The following is a 24,219-nucleotide window of genomic DNA, read 5'->3' as shown; positions in this document are numbered from 1 at the left end:
TATACATTGGTATCGAACCAGTAGCTCTACGAACTTTGCTGGTCTTATATCAGGTATCAATGATGATGACCTTAGTATCTACATGAAAAATATGCAGGGGATTCCGGCCCCCTCCCCATCTCCCCATACCAGCACCAAAAAATTTTAAAAATTAAAAGTCTGATTTAGACCTTTAAATGCAATATTTCATACACTTTTCGACCCTAAATCCAGGAGATATGTTTAAATGACCATACATTTATATTTATTTTCATATTAAATTTAATCCAAATTATCATTTTCAATAAAGAAAACTTCTTCAGCCTCAATGTCACTCCCACTTGCAATGAATGTGACGTGGGATTCTACAGTTGGTGATCCCCCCTGCCATATCCATGTCTATAACTGACTGCTGCCCCCTACATACATTCATTTTTGGCTCATAGAAAGCATCTTTATTATTATTATTATTGCTGCTGTTTTTTTTTTTTTTTTTTCCCCTCTGCTCTTTTCAGCAGCTCATGTAACTTGCTGATGACAATTTTCCCAATGTCAGACAATGAATACTGTTGTCACTGTTGTTGTTGCTGCAGTACTGTGATATGTTTATCCGTGCCATTGCTGTGGGTGTGAAGCAACATAGTATTTTATTTGTACAGAGTCATGCTTCTGTTTGATAATTTGATAACTACGACTCTGAACATGCCAAAGACACTCCTCTATCTCACAGAGAGTGACAATTAGAAAATTTTGCTTCTTGTCCAAGTACAGGAACACATGTAACAACAAGACACAATGCTACAGACAGAGCAAAAATGAACACTAGTGCTCCATAACAGTATTTAGTGGTAGCAGGCTAGGAAAAAAGTACCTTCATTCTGCACTGACACAGCTGTAAAACACTGATTTTCAAGATGTTGACAACATGTTGCGAACAGCAATGCAGACCATGTTTCAAACTGAGTGTACATGCACCTTTAGTAAGTCATGTGATGAAATCATTGATACACAGGTTTACTGAACTGGGAACATCACGTTCTACAAACACTAAAACAGCTGACGTCGGCAACATTTGCTTTACGAATTTTGTCACGCTTCAATGACATTACCATCTCAAAGTCAGCTTACTTTGGCTATTTTCATTCAGTCATGTGTTATGGCATCATCTTCTGGGGCAATACACCTGCCGCAAAGAAAATCCTCACAGCACAAAAAAGAGCAATAAGAATCATTTGTGGTGTACCCCTACGAACCTCATGTCGAAATCTTTTTAAACGACTTGAAATACTGACAGCAAAATCTCAGTACATATATTCACTCATGTGCTTCATAATAAATAACCCCACTCTGTATGAAACGAATTGCCTACATCATGAACATAACACCAGAAGAAAAGAGGATTTCCACTGTGAGTTAAAGAACTTGACACTTATTCAGAAAGGGGTAAAGTACACTGGAACGAAAATTTTCAATTCCCTACCCAACAGCATCAAAAGTATAAGGAGTAGTACATCAGTATTTAAAAGTAGCTTGAAAAATTATTTACTTGAGACCTCACTTTATTCACTAGAGGAATTCTTTCAGAGAAATAAGTAAAACCCAGATTGGAAAGATGTTTTTAAATTTTTTGACACTGTTTACTGTTAAACTAATGTAATAATGCCCCAATGTAAAAATTCCTTTTTCTCATTTCCATTTTTGGGTCACTTTTAAACCCAAAGTGGGAAGTTTTGATTACTGTTCAAGGTTAAAATACATGCAATAATGCCCTAAATATGAAACTGCTATCTTCACATTTATGTTGACTAGTTTTTAAGCTAATAAGTATGACTTTTGTGCACTGTTATTAATACTATAACAATGTCTTTATTCTATGTATTTTATTATGTACATTGACACGTTCCACATCTGAGTGACTTGCTCACATGTACAAATCTATGGAACAAGTATATAAATAAATAAAAATAAATAAATAAATATAAAACATTTCAGCAGCATCTGATTAACAAAATGTAAACAGTACCTTTTTCTTTTTAAACATCAGATTGTAAAATGTCTATTTCTGTAATCTTTTAGTAGCTTCCTGGAACTCTGTAATTAAGGAGATAAATCCATGCTGTCTGATCTATCACACAAAACTGTAGTTCTAATCAGTTACATGTCCACCTCTGGTGTGTACCTGTATGAATTTACACTGAGATCCTACCAAGTCTTCTTGGTGCTTCACCTCTTTTGTCAGACAGTGTATTTGCACTCGAAATAAAATAAAAATTGAGTAACCCAGTCTTCAGTCTTGCCAAATCTTTACTACAGTGATTTAATTCAACACACCACAAATAGTAAAAATGGTGAAAACTCCAGATGACTTGAGCTAGTCATAAATGCTTGCATAAAAAAAATGTTTATAAGATTCAGTTGTTTGATCACATCAGTCCTTTCTACGCTCAATCAGGATGGATGTGACTGGACACCCAATGTGATTTTCACACCTCCCTCTAAGTCCGCCTTTTTAGAGATCGTTGTGGGACTCGGCTGTTCGATACACGATGTCAAATTAAACACCTTTCAGTTGTCAAGTTTCCAACCTTATTTTATTTGGCAACCAGTTTCAGCATTTTACTACACCATCTTGAGACCCCTGACCAACGTGTAGAAAAAATTTACCTGAGTTGTGATCAAAACAGGGGCCAACAATACTGGTCAGCAGGTAATGGTTGAAGTGATCACTGTAGCAAAAATCTACTAACACGAGTATTGCTGGTACCTGTTTTGATCACAACTCAGGTAAATTCTTTCTACACATCGGTCAGGGGTTTCAAGATGGTGTAGTAAAATGCTTAAACTGGTTGCCAAATAAAATAAGGTTGAAAACTTGACAGCTGAAATGCGATTTTTGCACACTCTGTTTTCTTCATCTATTTCTTAGTCACTGTTGTTCACAACACTTCTCCTCATGTACCAAATACTGATCATGATTCCCATGCATCAGATACATAAAGCATCTGGGCTGTAACTATGTATAACTTTAAATTTTTCTCCGTCTCCTTCTCCATTCCAGCCATTCAACTGAAACAACCAGTGTCTTATTCTGAACTACTTGACATTCAAGATAAAATTATATCTTCATCTTTGATCATAACTGTAGCTTCCCTCTCAGCCTATACCAGCTGTTTTGCTTCTGACCAACAGTGAGCCATTAGTCCTGTCACACTGTCAATACTATATATTCTTTCCTCATCTCTATCTATTTCTGTTTTCTTTCTTCTGTTATCATCTGCTAACCTTGCCCTATAAAATCTCACTCTTCTACAGACCAATCAATTTCTGCACATTTGACTCCTTCTGTGCTGCTGTCATTAATTTCAGTTAGATGTCATTACTCACATTAGACAAGAAAATCTACATTTACATGATTCACAATTAAGTGCTTGGCATAGAGTCACAATGGAAAACTGCTTAACACAATGTGAATTTCTCAAATATGATATATTAATTACTATATTATTAACATTATTTAAATCTTACAAAGTGACACACACACACACACACACACACACACACACACACACACACACACACACACGTGCGCGTGCTTGCACATGCATGCATACATACCATCTGCATCACTGCAAGGAACTGGTAATGGATAAGTGCTTCCTTCCCTCTGTCTTGCTATTAACAGTTGTTGAAACTTCGCACAGTCATCATCACTCAGGTTTAGTTCTTTATTGTGAAGCTTTTTCAGATGCTCATACAAAGCATCAAGAAGCAAATTATTTGGCCCATCTTCTGGAAGAGTAGATGATGATGAAGAGTTCCTTTTCTCCATGTAAGCATTGCCACTGAGATCTGCAAGACACACTTAAAATTAAGATTGAATGTGGAAAAAAATATTTGGGAACAACAGGCCCTTAAGCTAAATTTCTCTGAAGAAAAAAAAAAGAAAAAGGAAAAAAACCATGTAAGTAGTCAACCAAGAGCTAACCAACTGTAAACCATGAGACAGCTGAAGTACTTTGAAACATTACAAAATGCAGGAAAAAATACAAATATATACATTTACGTATGCAGTAAGAACATAGTCACAAGAGGATACGACTCCATTCCTTCCACATGGTAGTCTAGTGCTCTTGTCATAACTCCTACTTGCTCCTTATCACCAGCTGAAACTACCTTTCTTCATTCATAAGATGAACTTCTCATAACAGTAAATGAAAATACTGAACTTAACTTCATAAACTCAAGCCTACTTCACTACAAGTACTAACAGACACTGTAGTTTTCAATCATATGAAATGTTCTCTGACCACTCATTTCCCTCCTACTCTCCAAATATTTATTTTCATTGTTCACATACTCAAACACATTATGCACTATCCTGCTCTCTTGCTGCATCTATAAGATAGTATTCCAGATTTACTCTTCTTACAGTGTGAAGTCACCTACGTGAACCTCACATTACCTTCCCATATAATAGGTCCCAAACAACAGTGATCTGTCTGCAACTAAATAATTACGCTACTATGTCACTTTTATATTATTCCATCCTTATAAATCGAAGAAAAACAGTTTTGCCTTCATGATGGTGAAATGTAGGCATTGTAACTGCAGTTTCTTTAAGTGTCCAAGAAGATATGACTCTATGCAGCCTCACATCATTGCTTTGGTTTACCAATCTGGCACACACAAGTATCTGTAAAAAGTTAACTCATCACTGTCTATTTGACATAACGAAGTTCACAGTTCATTTACTTTTAACCCTTCCAAGTAGTCTTAGGCCTGTAACTCTATGGAAAACATTAGGCGAGGGATGCACAGATCGCAGCCCATGGGCCGCATGTGGCTCACCACTGATCTGACAGTGGCCCAGTTCTCACAATTTGTACTTGTAATTTTTTTTTCTTACCTTTCATTCTCTCCTGGAAAGGAGAGGGTGGGCCCTTGCAGACCTTAGTTCTTTTGAGCCACATCAGTCTAGCTGGCATTGGGGCAAGGGGAACCCAATTCAGAATAGCTTGTCGCACAGCACATTATTTTTGAACTTGTGCCTATACAAAACAAATGCTGCAAACATGTGTCTCCCATTCATTTCACATGAAATCTCCACTTCTGGTTGTATATATATGATCAAAATTCTGAGCTGGTTGGAGGACCATGCTCATAACAATCCAAACATTCTGAATAGGGAAGAGATCTGGTGACCTTGCTGGTCAAGGTAGGGTTCGGCAAGCATGAAGACAAGCAGTAGAAATTCTTGCTCTGTTTTGGCAGCCATTATCTAGCTGAAATGTAAGCCCAGAGTGGCTTGTCATGAAGGGCAACAAAATGGGGCATAGAATTTCTTCAATGTAAAGCTGGGCTGTAAGGGTGCCATGGATGACAACCAAAGGGATCCTTCTATGAAAACTGTCCTGTCCGGGGCACCTCCAGACATATCATTGCTGGTTATTGGGACTTGCAGCCTTGAGTCCAGGACACACACTGAGAAATACAGAAACCTGGTACCTTGCAGGAATCAGCAAGAGGCCACTGGCAGCACCACAAGAAGCCATAGTCTCTGTTTTAGACAGTGACTACAGCACAACAGGCGTAAAGCAATGCATAGGGCTTCTTATAGAGAAATGCTAAATGAAACACATTGGGCTCTCAGATGAGCAAATTGTGAAGCCTTTGGTGACTACTGTAGTAGAATCTTATTGATCAGCCTCTCACAAACCACAAGAAATTCTATGTAAAGGCTGTAGTGGCAGCAAAGTTAGTGTCCCCACACTCACAAGTCACAGCAACTGAAATTGAGGGCAGAAAAGCTAAAGTAGAAGTGCTAATCTCCATTTTCAAACATTCTTTTATAAAGGAAAATACAGGTCTACTGCCCACTTTAATCCTCACACCACTGCAAAGATGAGTGATATATGCTATGGTGACCAGGGGACCAGGGGCACCAGCTACAATGGTACAACAATTACAATAAACAGGTCAAAGCAGGCAACACTCATGTGCTCCATAGCAGCTTGTAGGAACATCAAGTATTAACCCAGACCTCCAGGACACACACTGAGAAATACAGAAACCTGGTATCTTGCAGGAATCAGCAAGAGGCCACTGACAGCACCACAAAATCATGCCTCCATCCAGTCACGGATGACTGGGGAGCCACACGTCTCTTCCTGAACAGTGACTGCTCAAGCCAAACCAGGGACCACTAGCAGAGTTTCCATTGGTGAGAACTGGTCAAGTCATGTGCTGGCTGCTTACAGTCAGTCACTTAAACTCTCATCGATGTGCCACAGGAAAAGACTGTGTCACAACAAGAAGTTAGACTTCATTGTAGGCAACTGTTTGTCGAGTGTTAATTTCTCCCATTTTAAAGCTCCCAGGAGCTTGCTGGAGCCTATACCTCAGGACTGTGTTTAGTTGGAACCACTGAAGAGGCAAAGTTAATTTCTGGTTATCCCTATTGTAAAAAAAAGTTTTTCGCAAGTTAATAAAGAGGCTGTCTGTAAAATCTACCACGACTCTCCTCAATTAGCGACAAAAAGCAGGATTTTTTCGATACAAATATTAATGTCAGCCCTGTTGAGAAACAGCTGAAATCACTAAAACTGAACAAGAGCCCAGGGTCAATGGAATCCCTATCAGATTCAATACAGAATTTGCAACCAGGTTATCCCCTCTTTTAACCATAATATATGTGGGTCCCAAGAGACATGGGGGAAGGGAGGGTGGGGAGGGGGGAGATTAAAACAACTGACGAACTAGTTGCAAGAAAGCACTAGTTCACGATCATTGGCTTCCACATCCCTCTGTGGTAGAATCTTAGAACATATTATCAAACACAATCACTTATCTTGAACAGAATGACATCTTCCATGCACACATTTGAAAAATGTCTCTCATATGAAATGTAACTCACATTTTTATTACACAACATCCTCAATGATATGGATCATGTCAGTCAAGTAGACGCAGTATTTCTACAGTTTAAGGATTTAACTCAGTGCCATATCAATGCTTATTAAAGAAAGTACAATGCCTGACTCCACATGTCCACTGTGTGCAGTTCTCTTTGCAGAGTTCACTTGGCTACTGATTGAGATGGTCCTGCATTCACTAACAGCAGCAATTTCTGTCTGGTTTGAAACTGAGCACTGTCAGAGATCAGTGTCACCTTCTCTTATAAAGGGGAGCTTTGTCCACTAGAAGGAAGAAGATCCCAGCAGAGGAGTCAAAATGTTGATTGTTTGAAGAAATATGTTGCGGCCTAAAAAACCAGATGATTTTAACATCACAGACAATGGCCATGAAAGCCTTGGTTTGAAACTGATTTGTCATTGACAAGGCATGATACCCATTGGTTACAATATTTTTTATGTCCACTGTTTTATATACTATGATCAGTGAACACAACATGAACAATAACAAATGGCTATATACTCCCTTGGGATACACATAAAATTAGTTTCACTTCTGATGATTGAGCCCCATTACAAATTCATTCAGTTCTATCTGTCTCAAAGTCTTCAATCCAGTCAGAAAACTGGACTGATATTCTATTAGCTTATACATTTTTCATCAGACAACAGTGAGTATCTCTGCTGAATGCTTTTGGATGTCTAGTTCCATGGTATCAATCTACCTTTTGGATTTCAAAGATGAACAGAGTAAGCCGAATTACACAATATGACTGCAGAATCCAAGTTGTTTCCTACTGAGGAGATTTTCATTCTCTGAGAATGTCATTAGACCCTGTAGAGAAGTTTGGTATTTGATCCCAAATGTTGGTGAACAGTCCACCAATCATAAACTGTATTTCACCACCACCCCACTGTTTACCAAATACTGATGAAAAACTTTCTTTTGCCACTTGCATTCCAAGAGTGATTTCTAAGCAGATAATAGTAACAGTGACTTTAGCTAAAAATTATGAACAGTCACCTACTACTGCTGTTGTATCTAACAAAATGTATAAACAAGAATACCACACATTCAGAAGCATCATTAGTTTCATCAAAATTTCAAAATTGGAACTGTCAAGTGTACCACTTTGATTGGAAAATAATTACTTTACCAGTACTGGTGCTCTTACCTTGTATAAATGTAGACAGCAACAATTCAGCCTGCTGACATTTTGGCAATACATGCATCAGGTTAAATGGAAACGGTATGTGGTTTATTCTCTCTTCAAAAAATGTTGCTGCTTGTATTTCAGAACTAGAATAAAAAAACTGCTATAAATCACATGGAAAAAGGAACTAAGCAAAATTGTGTAATCTATATAAATTTAAATCAATATGCTAAACATTTCTAATTAATTTAAGTATTACTGATTCTCATGATTTATTGTAGATTGTAAGCACCAATATTTTCTTGCATGTGAAAAGTCTCTGTCTTTGAACTTTTGTACATACTAAAGGGTCACAGACAATGATTCATTCATAAATTTGAGTCAAAGAATAAGCAATATTCCTGAATATGTTGTTGCTGTTGTTGTTGTTGTTGTTGTTGTTGTTGTGGTCTTCAGTCCTGAGATTGGTTTGATGCAGCTCTCCATGCTACTCTATCCTGATCAAGCTTCTTCATCTCCCAGTACTTACTGCAACCTACATCCTTCTGAATCTGCTTAGTGTATTCATCTCTTGGTCACCCTCTATGATTTTTACCCTCCGCGCTGCTTTCCAATGCTAAATTTGTGATCCCCTGATGCCTCAGAACATGTCCTACCAACTGGTCCCTTCTTCTAGTCAAGTTGTGCCACAAACTCCTCTTCTCCCCAATTCTATTCAATACCTCCTCATTAGTTATGTGATCTACCCATCTAATCTTCAGCATTCTTTTGTAGCACCACATTTCGAAAGCTTCTATTCTCTTCTTGTCCAAACTATTTATCGTCCATGTTTCACTTCCATACATGGCTAACTCCATACAAATACTTTCAGAAACGACTTCCTCCACTTAAATCTATACTTGATGTTAACAAATTTCTCTTCTTCAGAAATGCATTCCTTGCCACTGCCAGTCTACATTTTATATCCTCTCTACTTCGACCATCATCAGTTATTCTGCTCCCCAAATAGCAAAACTCCTTTACTACTTTAAGTGTCTCATTTCCTAATCTAATTCCCTCAGCATCACCCAACTTAATTCGACTACATTCCATTATCCCCGTTTTGCTTTTGTTGATGTTCATCTTATATCCTCCTTTCAAGACAGTGTCCATTCTGTTCAACTGCTCTTCCAAGTCCTTTGCTGCCTCTGACAGAAATACAATGTCATCGGTGAACCTCAAAGTTTTTATTTCTTCTCCATGGATTTTAATACCTACTCTGAATTTTTCTTTTGTTTCCTTTACTGTTTGCTTATATACAGATTGAACAACATCGGGGAGAGGCTACAACCCTGTCTCACCCCTTCCCAACCACTGCTTCCCTTTCATAACCCTTGACTCTTATAACTGCCATCTGGTTTCTGTACAAATTGTAAATAGCCTTTTGCTCCCAATATTTTACCCCTGCCACCATTAGAATTTGAAAGAGAGTATTCCAGTCAACATTGTCAAAAGCTTTCTCTAAGTCTACAAATGCTAGAAACATAGGTTTGCCTTTCCTTAATCTTTCTTCTAAGATAAGTTGTAGGGTCAGTATTGCCTCACGTGTTCCAACATTTCTACAGAATCCAAACTGATCTTCCCTGAGGTCGGCATCTACCAGTTTTTCCATTCGTCTGTAAAGAATTCACGTTAGTATTTTGCAGCTGTGACTTATTAAATTTTCACATCTGTCAACACCTGCTTTCTTTGGAATTGGAATTATTATATTCTTCTTGAAGTCTGAGAGTATTTCACCTGTCTCATACATCTTTCTCACCAGATGGTAGAGTTTTGTCAGGACTGGCTCTCCCAAGGCCATCAGTAGTTGTAATGGAATGTTGTCTACTCCCGGGGCCTTGTTTCAACTCAGGTCTTTCAGTGCTCTGTCAAACTATTCACGCAGTATCGTATCTCCTAGTTCATCTTCATCTACATCCTCGTCCATTTCCATAATATTGTCCTCAAGTACATCACCCTTGTATAGACCCTCTATATACTCCTTCCACCTTTCTGCTTTCCCTTCTTTGCTTAGAACTGGGTTTCCATCTGAGCTCTTGACATTCATACAAGTGGTTCTCTTTTCTCCAAAGGTCTCTTTAATTTTCCTGTAGGCAGTATCTATCTTGCCCCTAGTGAGATAAGCCTCTACATCCTTACATTCGTCCTCTAACCATCCCTGCTTAGCCATTTTGCACTTCCTGTCGATCTCATTTTTGAGACGTTTGTATTCCTTTTTGCCTGCTTCATTTACTGCATTTTTATATTTTCTCCTATCATCAATTAAATTCAATATTTCTTCTATTACCCAAGTATTTCTACTAGCCCTCGTCTTTTTACCTACTTGATCCTCTGCTGCTTTCACTACTTCATCCCTCACAGCTATCCATTCTTCTTCTACTGTATTTCTTTCCCCCATTCCTGTCAATTGTTCCCTTATGCTCTCCCTGAAACTCTGTACAACCTCTGCTTTAGTCAGTTTATCCAGGTCCCATCTCCTTAAATTCCCACATTTTTGCAGTTTCTTCAGTTTTAATCTACAGTTCATAACCAACAGACTGTGGTCAGAGTCCACATCTGACCCTGGAAATGTCTTACAATTTAAAATCTGGTTCCTAAATCTCTATCTAACCATTATATAATCTATATGATACCTTCTAGTATCTCCCAGACTCTTCCATGTATACAACCTCCTTCTATGATTCTTGCACCAAGTGTTAGCTATGATTAAGTTATGCTCTGTGCAAAATTCTACCAGACAGATTCCTCTTTCATTTCTTAGCCCCAATCCATATTCACCTACAATGTTTCCTTCTCTCCCTTTTCCTACTCGCGAATTCCAGTCACCCATGACTATTAAATTTTCATCTCCATTCACTACCTGAATAATTTCTTTTATCTCATCATATATTTCATCAATTTCTTCCTCATCTGCAGAGCTAGTTGGCATATAAACTTGTACTACTGTAGTAGGCATGGGCTCCATGTCTATCTTGGCCACAATAATGTGTTCACTATCCTGTTTGTAGTAGCTTACCCGCACTCCTATTTTTTTATTCATTATTAAACCTACCCCTGTCTTACCCCTATTTGATTTTGTATTTATAACCCTGTATTCAGGGTAGTCTTGTTCCTCCTGCCACCAAACTTCACTAATCCCCACTATATCTAACTTTAACCTATCCATTTCCCTTTTTAAATTTTCTAACCTACCTGCCTGATTAAGGGGTCTGACATTCCACGCTCCGATCTGTAGAACGCCAGTTTTCTTTCGCCTGATAACGACGTCCTCTTGAATAGTCCCCGCCCGGAGATCCACATGGGGGACTATTTTACCTCCGGAATATTTTACCCAAGAGAACGCCATCATCATTTAACCATACAGTAAAGCTGCATGCCCTCGGGATAAATTACGGCCGTAGTTTTCCCTTGCTTTCAGCCGTTCACAGTACCAGCACAGCAAGGCTGTTTTGGTTAGTGTTACAAGGCCAGATCAGTCAATAATCCAGACAGTTGCCCCTGCAACTACTGAAAAGGCTACTGCCCCTCTTCAGGAATCACACGTTTGTCTGGCCTCTCAACAGATACCCCTCCGTTGTGGTTGCACCTACGGTACAGCCATCTGTATCGCTGAGGCACACAAGCCTCCCCACCAACGGCAATGTCCATGGTTCATGGGGGGGCTGAATATGTTATGCTCTTGCATAAAAATATTTCCAACACAACTTTTCACCCATCTCTTCCTGCAAATATGAAATAACACACTTCTGCTGTTCTCAACAGTTGTACAATGCGAACTTTATATATTTTAGGATAACTTGCTGCAAATCCTATTTAGTTCCTACAGAATGATATTCAAATGATCACTAAGTTCATGTTCTGCCTTATCAGTCCTCTTCGTCCTTGTCTCATTTTTATTACTATCTTGGGTAACACATCCACAATACGCCATCTCACATGACTCAACTTATTTCATCAGATGATGGGCCAAAACTAACAATATCTTTACTAATTTCTGCAATTACATAATTATATAGGAATAAATCATCAGTACAAACACGCCTCATCTAATAGATTCTGAGTGGAAAAATGAGCCAACTCTTCATATCAAACATACAAGAAACTTCCACAGTTCAAGTCATATAACATCAGCAGAGGTATATGATGTTTATCTTCTGCATCCATTTTTCAAAATGTATATCAATATTGCTTATATAACATACTTTTTGTTTCCAGTTATCACCTCTCAAAAACTGGTAAAATTGTTCTTTCTAACCATAGAATTAGTTCCTCCACCTTTTCATTTCGCACGTATGTTCTAACTAAGTCACACAGTTAGATAGTTAGTTAGCTAGTTAGTTTCTTTGTTGTTGTTTTTTTATTTATTTTCAGAATATCTGAAGCTCTTTCTCGATACACTTTTGACCACAGGACATAAGTGCATGTTTGAATAAAATAAAAGTTAACCTACAGTCTCAGTGCAGTTCTGCAGAGTGCATTGTGTCTCCAATTATTGAATCAGGTAATGCAACATGAATAGTCTGCTGCTTGTCAACATGAGTTAAGAATATGCACAAACTGTCACTTAAGGCAAGATTGGTTGTCAGCAGGAGAAAATGCCTGCAAAATTGATGTATGCTACAAACATGTCATTCAAATATTTGATCTTTATTGTGAAGCACAAAACATTAAAGATCTGCTCCATAGCGATCCTCTGCAGTCAACACCACCAGCTGATGACCACTACCCACAAATTATGGCTGAAAAAGTACCCCAAGGAGAATACAACAAAATGACGCACTGCCTTTTTTTAGGTAGCTGGAAGAGCTATGTCAACCCAAACTGTACAAACCATCTCCAGTTGATTAGTTTGGCCTCCTGGTGACTATTACTAACAGTAAAAAACCTAGCACTGTGATGTGTGAAGAAGGTGAGCAAGAGGACACTCTGAGTAGAACTTAGATCACTGGCACTAGGTTTCCTTTGCTGACCAGTACAGGATTTTCCTGATACCTGCTGATTGCCACATAAGAATGTGGAGCTGGCTAGGTTCCAATGCCTGTCTTTGGCCCACAATCCCATGGGTTAACAAGGCAGGTGGCTTGCTTATTTATAGATGTTGGATGTCTCTCACAGGTAATAGGGTTAATTTGCAGCCTATACAGTACTTTGAATGAAGTTAATTACAAAAACATGCAGTGACATGTTGCTGCACTTGAGGCCATCCTACATGACCTGAACATTGATTGATTAACAATGTACAAGTTGAAAACCAAAATTCATTCAATTAGAAACACACAAATGAATTACAAAAAAATACAAGCAAGTAAAATATCTGGCTGTGGAGCAGACAACATGTACATGACAAAATCCTGTGGTTGAAGTTGGTGGATTCCTTGTTAAGATTATGTACAGGAAGTAGAGCTCCACAAATTTGGTAAACTGAGTTCTGTATCCAATATTCACTTCTTTGACAACACAGCAGTGTATCGCATTCACACATTGTAGTCATGGCATCACTGTTGATTTTGGAACACAAAATATGTACAGACAAATATGAATCCCCACTTGTCAAAAAAATGCAGTGAGATCTGCCATTTCAGTTTGGGTGGCAGTGCTTCATGTTCTGCAGTTTCTTTCTTCTTTATAACCTCATCAAATCTATTAAGATGAAATGTGAACTGTTCTGGTAACATTCTCAGATGGCGGAAATAATTTTTCAGGTTTTCCACAATAACTGTTTCAGTAAGGTTGCTGAGAAATCAAGATGATGTCTTTATTAATTCAGTCACAAATCCAAACACATTTCTTACGTATGTTCTTATACAGCAGCTTCATGCATACAAGCATTAAATCCATCACTATGAGTGAAGCTGGCACATACAAAACAATGGAACTGAAGTGTACACTGGTCTCACTCTCTGTCTACCAGCCCCAAACAACTGTCCTATGCTATTTTCTCTATTGTCTCCCCCATACCACCCCCCAACCCTACTCAATAAGCAAATAAACCGTATCTGAATATATATAACCTAAGAAATTACCAAGAACTCATCTAAAATGTACATAATTGTGAATTCATAGGTGTATGCATACACCTTTATTCTCAAAAAGTCAATTATTCTTTGGTAAAATACTTATACTTGCCTGTCACAGTTCTTCAAGTAGTCAATTACCCTTTGGTAAGGATTATTAACAGTCTGGCCATCAGCTAATGATCTAATAGGGGATGACACTTGATCACCTTTGCACATCAGACTTAGATGTTCAAATGTAAGCAGGCAAGAGATACACTCATAATCAACACTGCATATCTGGAAAAGAAAGAGCCAAATGACTCATATGGTTAGTAATTTTTAGCCGACTTTAACTAATGATTAACTTCATCATATGTCAGTCTTTAAGAGTCATTTAAGATGTACATGGGAGACCCGTATTGAGTTAATTATCATTTCAGAAACATTAAGTTACATAACTAATTCATTATCGACAATATAATGTAAATAACAAATAAAAAATACACTTACCCAGCGGCGACGTGAGAACACACACAGAAAAAGATTTAATTTTTACGAGCTTACACAGTCAGTGGCTCTTTCTTCTTGCACAAGAGCTGAAGGGAAGGGAAGAGTCATGAAGGAAAAGGACTGGAGAGGTTTAGGGAAAGGGGTACAGTTCAGAAAAATCACCCAGAACTTTGGGTCAGGGGAGACTTACTGGATGGGATGAGAAGGAAAAACTAATTGTTGGGGAATGCACCGGACGAGATTTGAAAACCCGAGAACTTAAGGAGGAATACAGGATAATATACAAGGCAGAGATTACTACTAAAACATTGTGCATGAGTTAATAAGAGTGAAAAGCTAAGTGCATTGCATGTAACAGAGGTGTGAGGGGGGACGGCAAAAAATTGACAGATCAGAAAATGAAAGATGTAGAAAAATAAAACAGAGTGAAGAAAGGAGTAGTTACTGTGAAGAACAGTTGCACAGGATAGCGTAGCCTGGAGAGCTGCATCAAACCAGTCTCAGGACTGAAGACCACAACAACAACAACAACAACAACAACAACAAGGCCTGGTGGGTGGTGAGAACCAAGGACATGTTGTAGCGCTAGTTCCCACTTGCGGAGTTCTGAGAAACTGGTGTATGGGGGGGAAGAATCCAGATCACATGTGTAGTGAAACAGGCACCAAGGTCATGACTGACATGTTGTAGAACATGCTCTGCAACAGTGCAACAATGTGCTGCTGGTGTACACCCTCTGTGTATGCCCATTAATCCTGATGATAACTGTGTGGTAGTCATGCCAATGTAAAGGGTTGAACAGTGTTTACGTAACAGCTAGTATAGACATGTGTTGTTACACAGGTGGCTCGCCCCTTGATAGTATATGTTTTGCTAGTTACAGGGCTGGAATAGGTAGTGGCATGAGGGTGCATAGGGCAATTCTTGCAGTGAGGATAGTCACAGGGGTAGGAGACCTAGGGGAGGGAGATTGGTGCAGAAGGAGCATAGGAGCTGACAAGGATATTGCGGAGATTGGGAGGGCGACGAAAAGTTGTTCTAAGTGTGGTGGGCAACACCTCAGACAGAATGGACCTCATTTCAGGGCATAATTTTACAAATTTATGGCCTCATCAAAGTAGCTGATTAATACATTCAAGACCAGGATAATACTGAGTGGCAAGTGGTGTGCTCCAAAGTTAGTTTTTGGAGGGATCAGCAATACCTGGATTGGTTGTGATGGCCCGGGAAATCTGCTTTTGAACTAGGCTGTTGAGATAATTACATCCAGTGAAGGTTGAGGCGAGAGTGGTGCTGTATTGCCATAAAGAGGCTGCCTCCGAACAAATACATTTGCCTCAAATGCCAAGGCTGCATGGGAGGGATGGCAACTGTCAAAATGTAAATACTGTTTGTCATTTGCTAATATGCTTCATGTGGATGGAAGTGTGTAGCTGGGCTTTGATGAGGATGAGATCAACATCAAGGAAAGTGGCATTGGATTTGGAATAGGACAATGCGAAATTTAATTGGGAGAAGGTGTTAAGAGATTACAGGAATTTTAACAGGTAAGCCTCACCATGAGTCCATATGACAAAGATGTCATTAATGTATCTAAACTAAACCAGGGGCTGAAGGCTCATGGATACCAGGAAAGCCCCCTCCAAGTGATCCATGAAAAGGTTGGCAAAGGAGCCATCCTGGTTCCCATCGCCGCACTCCTGATCTGTTTCTATGTGTGCTCCTCAAAGGTGAAGTAATTGTTAGTAAGTATAAAATTGATTAAGGTGTGCAAGTGGAAGGTCACAGGTTTAGAATTAGGTGAGTGTTGACTGAGGAAATGTTCAGCACCTGATTCCAAACCTATGACATATTTCTTGCTCACCTTAATCAATTTTATACTTACCAACAATTACTTCACCTTTGAGGGACACACATAGAAACAGATCAGGAGTGCGGCGATGGGAACCAGGATGGCTCCTTCCTATGCCAACCTTTTCAAGGATCACATGGAGGGGGCTTTCCTGGTATCCATGAGCCTTCAGCCGCTGATTTGGTTTAGATACATTGATGACATCTTTGTCATATGGACTCATGGTGAGGCTCACCTGTTAAAATTCCTGTAATCTCTAAACACCTTCTCCCAATTAAATTTTACATGGTCCTGTTCCAAATCCAATGCCACTTTCCTTCATATTGATCTCATCCTCACCAAACGCCAGCTACACACTTCCATCCACATGAAGCGTACTAACAAACAACAAACAGTACTTACATTTTGACAGTTGCCATCCCTCCCACACAGCCTTGGCATTCAAGGCAAATGTATTTATTTGGATCCAGACTCTTTACAGCAATACACCACCACTCCCACCTCACCCTTCACTGGGCGTAATTATCTCAACAGCCTAGTTCAAAAGCAGATTTCCTGGGTCATCACATCCAATCCAGGTGCTGCTGATCCCTATAAAAACAACTTTGGAGCACACCACTTGTCACTCAGTATTATCCTGGTCTTGAATGTATTAATAAGCTACTTTGACAAGGCCATGACTTCCTAAAATCATGCCCTGAAATGAGATCCATTCTGTCTGAGGTGTTGCCCACCACACCTAGAACAGCTTTTCATCGCCCTCCCAATCTTCACAATACCCTTGTCAGACCCTATGTCCTTCTGCACCCATCTCCCTTCCCTAGGACTCCTGCCCCTGTGACCATCCCCTCTGCAAGAACTGCCCTATGCATCCTCCTATTACCACCTATTCCAGCCCTGTAACTGGCAAAATATATACTATTACAGGAAGAGTCACCTGTGCAACAACACATGTCAAACACTTGCTGTTATATAAATACTTTTCAGCCTTTTACATTCGCATGATTACCACCCACGCCCACCTGGCCTTAATTTACGTTAATTCCTTCTGTCTCAGCATTTCTTCACATTAACTACTGCTTTCTTCATTCCGTTTTAGTTTTCTACATCTTTCGCTTTTTGATCTGTCAATTTTTCGCTCTCCCTCCTTGCACCTCTATTACATGCAACACACTTAGTTTTTCACTCTTATTAACTCAAGCACAATGTTTTAGTAGCAATCTCTGCCTTGCACCTAACCCTGTATTCCACCTTAAGTTCTCAGGTTTTCAAATCTCGTCCAGTGCGGTCCCCAACAATCAGTTTCTCCTTCTCATCTCATCCAGCAAGTCTCCCCTGACCTGGGGTTCTGGGTGCTTTTTCTGAACTGTACCCTCTTCCCTAAAACTCTCCAGTCCTTTTCCTTCACCGCTCTTCCTTTCCCTTCAACTCTTCTGCTAGGAGGAGGAGGCACTGGCTCTGAAAGCTTGTAAAAGTTAAACCTTTTCCTGTATGTGCTCTCCTGCTGCCACTTGGTGATTAGTTTTTTTATCTGCTTATTTACATTATATTGTAACTAATTCAGTGTTTGTTTGCAGGTACATGTCTGCAGTCCTAGTGTACACAGAAATCCCTATGTCACAGTACTGTAGTGTGCTGCTAGATGAGCTGAAACTAAAAAGTGTCCACTGCTGCTAAAAATGGATTACCACATGACGCTCCACTTTATCTACAGGCTGTGTCATTTCGTTTTGGCTCCTCTAACAGGGTACTATGGTACAATGTGTACCAGATCTGTAAACATGTATAGGGGCTTCATAATATTGTGACATATAATCAGTGCCATAAGGAGAAATGTAAAGCAGTGAGTTTGGAATTAAAGTGGTCAAATTAAATACTTATCTTCACCAATCATACAGTTCAGATTCTGTTACTAATGTCACACAACCAGAGATACTGTCTTTTGAAATCACAGTTTCTGGCTCACTGCCAGCAACAGACTATCAAATAATTTTGGTAAAACTCCACATACAAGCATGATACATTGTCAACTGAGAGAGAGTTTTATAACATTTAAGGGAGAGTCATTTTGTCCAAATAATATACAGACTAAAAATGACTGCCCAGGTTAAAACAATAAATAACTGCCTGTGAATTTTCATACTCCAACACAAGGCTGTTACGACTGGCAAAACTCTAATTGCTTATCAATACAGTGTAACCCATATGCAGAACAACTACTGAAATGGACAGAACAGGCTATGTCTGCTATCCATCTATGTGTGTAGTGTCTGGTCCTCTTGTGGTCATCCATGAACTGTACCACAATATTGCTCAGCATGGTCTACCACAGAGTCTGTGAACCTAATGATACACACATTGCGAGACTGACCAATTTCCTATTGCAACACTCGTGGGGGTTCTGATGGCACTTTATCTTTGTGTAAAGTCTGCCCCTTATACTTCAGCCTGATTCACTCAGCTGACTTTTCCTCAACCTGCAGTGAGTATTTGTGTTCTTATTTTAGTGCTCACCAAATGCAATCTGAAATTGGGACAAACATGTATTTTTACTGAAGTAAATAACTTTCTTCAGTCTCAAATTTTCAAAGAATAAAAATGTTACTGTGTGTACATAGCACCAGCTAATAATTATAAATGTAGAGGAGCTTTTTGAACAGCAGTTACACCAAAAAATGGCAATGGAAGCAAAGGTTTTGATTAGCTTACAATTTAATCCTTGCACTAAATTATACAACCTTCTCCATCTAAATAGATATAATCATCTTGATGTTGAAGCATTTCTGTCAGATTTGTTTTGGAGAGGATCCCCCTTGAGCAAAATATTTTTTTAATTTTACTTTTTATTCCCCAGATATACACAAATAAAAAAAATTGTCACTGAAGTTTCTACATAATCACAAAAAATGCTTTTTATTACTGGTACACATATAAATTTGAGTTTTTAAAGATAGTATTTACATATTTGAAAAACATAAAGTTTTGTATATATACCTCATTATCACATGTTGTTGATTTCCTGGATTTTATATAACTTAATGCAGTTGTTTTGTTTCACAGTTCATGATCTGCAACTGTATAGAATCCGGGAAACACACAGTGTGTGGTAAAAAGGTATATATACAAAATTTTGTCTGTTATTCAGGTAAGTAAATACTGTCTTTACAAAGTCAAGTTTGTATGTGTACCAGTAGTAAAAAACATGTTTGCTGTTTTATAGAAGATAACAAAATACCCACTGATGATGCTGAAACTTCAATGAAACATGTCTGGGGAATAAAAAGAAAATTAAAAATATTGTGTTTTGCTCAAGTTAGACCCCCTCCAAAAAACATATCTGTTAAATACACATATACAAAAATAAAATACTTTTCTAATACATAGAGTCATTCCTACATACACATGTTTTATGTTCTGTTACTAACGTGGGATGTACTGAAGTATTTCACTGAAATTTAGTTGCTAGACTCGTATGTTATTACGGTTGGTGTAAGGCACACTTTTAGTGGCAGGATCAGTTGTGGTGATACCTAAGCAAAGTTCCCATTATCTTGACTACTTTTTGTTAAATATTTAGGTATATTCATTATGAAGGTCCAACAAAGAGTCCAGTTGGACTTGAATCGGCTGCATTAGTTGGAGCAACAACCAATTTCACAAAATTGTCAGTGAAAGTGGTAATCCAATTTTTTATCTGTCTCAAAATGAAGGTTGCACAAACAGAAAAGGATTATTGTACATATATCTGCCCCCAGACACACTTTTCAATCCACATAGTGACACAAGGCAAACCAAACCCCTTTAACTAAATTTCACATGAAATGACTTGCCAAATGTAACAAAGGGAAATAGATTCCACATCAAAGGGAATAGATTCCACATCAAGCTGAGACTGATGGTAAACAATATCAGTTTGATAATGAAACAGGACAAACTCTGTATTTCCAAACAATTTGGTTGTTTCTTCATAATATGAATGTAGTTCGTCTCTCATTAAATAGGTAAAGCAGCAGTATATGGTACAAAACTAGTTAGCAGAAACTATCATCCAGTGTCAATTAACATTTACCTCCTTATTATATACAAAATTGGCAAAGTGTTTTAATAATATTGCCACTAATTTAAATGTATGCACAGAAACTTGGAGAATAAATTTCCATACTACCACCAACTGGCATCTCCAAACTTGATAAGAAAATTCAAGTAACTTCTAAAGTCTAGAAGATACAATATGCCGTGCCAGATTGAAAGGGAGACTGGAGTGTTTAAGAATCACTTTTATTTATCAGTCACACTCACATTTTGTATTAACACCAACATTACTGTCACCAGGTGATCTCCACCCTGCCATAGTTACCCCATGATCAGTCAAAAGTTATCATCTTGCTAATGAAACATGAAGTAGCCAAACAGCTGTTAATAATTAACTGAATGCCACGTATAAATAGTGTCACATTTTAAACGCTTTCTGTGATTCACTGTGTAAGAATTAACTTGTATTTTATCAAACTGTATACATAAAGAAAAGAAAACATTCACCTTTATTGTGAATGCATGAGAGTTTTGATGGGTTTGATGCTTAGTTACAAGAAAGATATGGCAGAACTGGAAACAGTTTAGTTGTTTGGTAAAATTACTTTGAACACACCATCTGAAACAAGCATACACACCCTGTTCCACTTAACCAGTGCATGATGGAATGATTCTGAAACCACATGAATGACAAATCTAAATTCTAATCATGAGAGGAAAAGGAACTCCAAGTATTTAGAAATTTAATATTTCATCAGTTATTACAATAAAGATCAATCCTAGAACACAAAATACTATTACAATTGCAGCACAGATAATCATTTACATACTGATGTACAGAAGGGAATGCTATCTTAAGACAGGTTGAGAAACTTCATCCAGTAACTTTTTGATGATCGCAGTACAAATTACAATTTCTGCAAATCACTGTAATATGTGTGGCAGATAGTTTTCGTTTGTTATTTAGTAATATTTCTCTCTGTCCCTCTCATAGATGAAGCACGAGTCTGCGTGTAAGCTGTTACTATTCTAAGTAAATATTTATGGTCCGTACATGCAAGAGTGAATGGCAAGTTCTGCAGGAGTTACTAGATTTCTTCCTGGAAACCAGAACCTGACACTGTTTCCTCTAAGTAGGTTATTAATTCCTGGGACTCCCTTGCATATATTTAACAAGTATGTGAGCAATGATATTGACCTTCTTGGTAGATTCATAATAAAATATACCTTGTTACTGGTACATCACTCAGATACTGAACTCTGGTAGTCACACTTTTGTTGCCAAGAATTCTATTAATGAACTGATGCCTGCTAAATGTTTACCTACAGCCAAGGATATGTTAGTGTTCTGTTAAATACCCAAACCACCACTATTGCTACTAGTGTTTCGTTAATCAACATATTGTATAATAAAAAAAGCACTTTTCCTTAAGGACTCTGACTTGAGAAAGATTAATATAAATATATGTTCTTAATATGCCCTGACTAATAATTGTGTCACATGTAGTGAAGTTTATAACATATTTTGACTGATAAAGGAATGATGCTGAAAACTATGTACTTCGTGTTATTTCTTGATGTATGTAAAGAATTGTCAGTGTCAGTTCAAATATTGTAAAAGAAACTAAGTCCTTATGAAATTATTTACTGGTGTTGGCTGAATTTTTGTGTGATCACAGTGGATTTACTCCATTACTAAAGACTGCTGTATCACATTATAAAGACCATGCCACAGATGCATATCTCAATTATTTGATGTCAGTTGACACCTAACAATCACAAAACTATTCTTTCCCTTTGTATATGATAGCACATTTCAATTTAAGTACCCATTTAACAGAAACTGCAGACATTATCATGTTATTTATGCATATTATACACCAAGACAGGTAGCCTAAATTAACAGTTTGAATTAAGCCAGTATTTTGGCACTCAGATTGCGTTTCAAACATTCAAAAAATTCTGCTAATACTCCAATTCCATTTTGAAATGAGGGAAATCCTACAAAGTCTCTTCTGCGTGTGTTGTTTCCATAAATGAACTTCCAATAAAAGTACTGATACCAGTTTTTCAATGTATGAGGATTTTTTTTTAAATTATTTTATATCCAGTTTTGATCGCCAAGGATCATCTTCAAATCAGCTTGAAAGGCACAACATTTCTATTCATGGTGCATTCCTGTCACTTACGGTTACATGCATATTCTGTATGTGTCTTTTAGTCTAATCTGAAGATGATCAATATAGCTCAGAAATGGTAATCAAATAAAGTAAAAACAGCTTGTGATGAACGAAAGGAATAAATACTACAATGTCATGCATCTCGTTTGCTGCACCTTCATTGAGATATCATCACATTACATCAATATGAACTTGCAGGTTCTTTACTTAATGAGTTTGTTTTACTACTGAGTTGTCCTACAGTCCAAATTTTTTTTTGTTAATCAACACGCTGAACATTGTTGCTGTGTGTAAAATAAACATATCCACTGAATAAGATTCATAATACACAATGTAATACTTATACTTTGAGAAACAAATTACTTCACTGTGCTGAACTTTCGTGGTTGCTGCAATAAGGAAGCTGAGTGTACCATAAAAAAAAGTGCAAATACAAATTCACAAGAAACATTCAGACAACCCCAATTTGGAGAAATTCAGCTGAAGGTTTCCTGTAAAATAGAAAACCACAGATTTCATTTATAATAAAATTTTATTCAAAGTTATTATATAATTATAAATATGCAAAGAACAAATATCAGTTTTACAGTTTTAGGGCACACACACACACACACACACACACACACACACACACACACACCCGCGCCCGAAAAATAGTTCATACTGCCTAATGGATATGAACAACTTGGAGCAATACAACAATTCTGGATTCGTTAACATAATAATTTTCACAACAATAAGGTGCTTAATAGTTGTTATGCAATCTAAAATAAAAAGAAATGGGACTGAAAGAAGCAAACGGCAAATAGTAACACAAATGATTTATCTAATATCCCGACAGTGCGATCACACACGCGTCTTTCACATACACAGCACTAACACTAAAGTCCGTGTGATCCAAATTACGGAGCTCTTTCGTCGTCGACGACAGAAGTGGCAGAAATAAGTTGGAGGAGTTGAATCTCACTTGTAAACAAAGTGAAGAGACCACTTCTCCACTTAGCCCAAATACCACTTACAATAAAACGCAAGAGCCCTATGTACCATTGTGAACTAATATCTGAAAGCAATACAGTATATCGATGACCTGGCAGATAAATTATCAACGATAAACTGTATTCCACTCACTGAACTGAACAATATGCACTCTATTAAATTATTTAGAAAACGTGCGAACATTAATGATAAAATGAATAAGAAAATGTAAATCCATTTGAATGCGAAGAGTTTCACCAATCACGTGGCCTTGATAAATTTTGACGGGCGCGCTGAGATAGCACGCCAATCGATAGCTGGCGCGAAGACCTCAAGTCGCAATATCGGTTCGGCCATGAGCTGGAAGAGTTAGATCTGGCAGCGGAATCGAGATACACGTGCCGAGATCCCCACTTCCAACTTACGGCCGTCCGGAGACCGTTCCCTGCCGAGCTCGCATCTTCTAGGGCTACAACAGACTGACCACTGGCCGCCGATCGCGCTAGCTTTTATAATCAGTCGCACGTTTATCGCGAGGCCCTGCGATCGGCGCGATTGGCCCAATCTTGGCCCGTATCGTCAACTCGACGT

General features: G+C 38.2%; 1 protein-coding gene across 1 annotated transcript in view; it reads right to left on the bottom strand.

The window, feature by feature from the left end:
- LOC126184063 (KICSTOR complex protein SZT2-like) overlaps positions 1-24,219 on the bottom strand; it is a 513,866-nt gene that overhangs the window by 307,268 nt on the left and 182,379 nt on the right. Inside the window, exons 2-4 of the mRNA XM_049926423.1 lie at positions 14,210-14,376; positions 8,066-8,190; positions 3,595-3,828 (exon numbers count right to left, since the gene is read on the bottom strand). Of these exons, the coding sequence (XP_049782380.1) occupies positions 3,595-3,828; positions 8,066-8,190; positions 14,210-14,376 (526 nt within the window). The remainder of the gene's footprint in view (positions 1-3,594; positions 3,829-8,065; positions 8,191-14,209; positions 14,377-24,219) is intronic.

This window comes from Schistocerca cancellata, chromosome 4 (assembly GCF_023864275.1).
Source record: "Schistocerca cancellata isolate TAMUIC-IGC-003103 chromosome 4, iqSchCanc2.1, whole genome shotgun sequence".
Classification (NCBI taxonomy): domain Eukaryota; kingdom Metazoa; phylum Arthropoda; class Insecta; order Orthoptera; family Acrididae; genus Schistocerca; species Schistocerca cancellata.
This window is presented reverse-complemented; position numbering and strand designations above follow the sequence as displayed.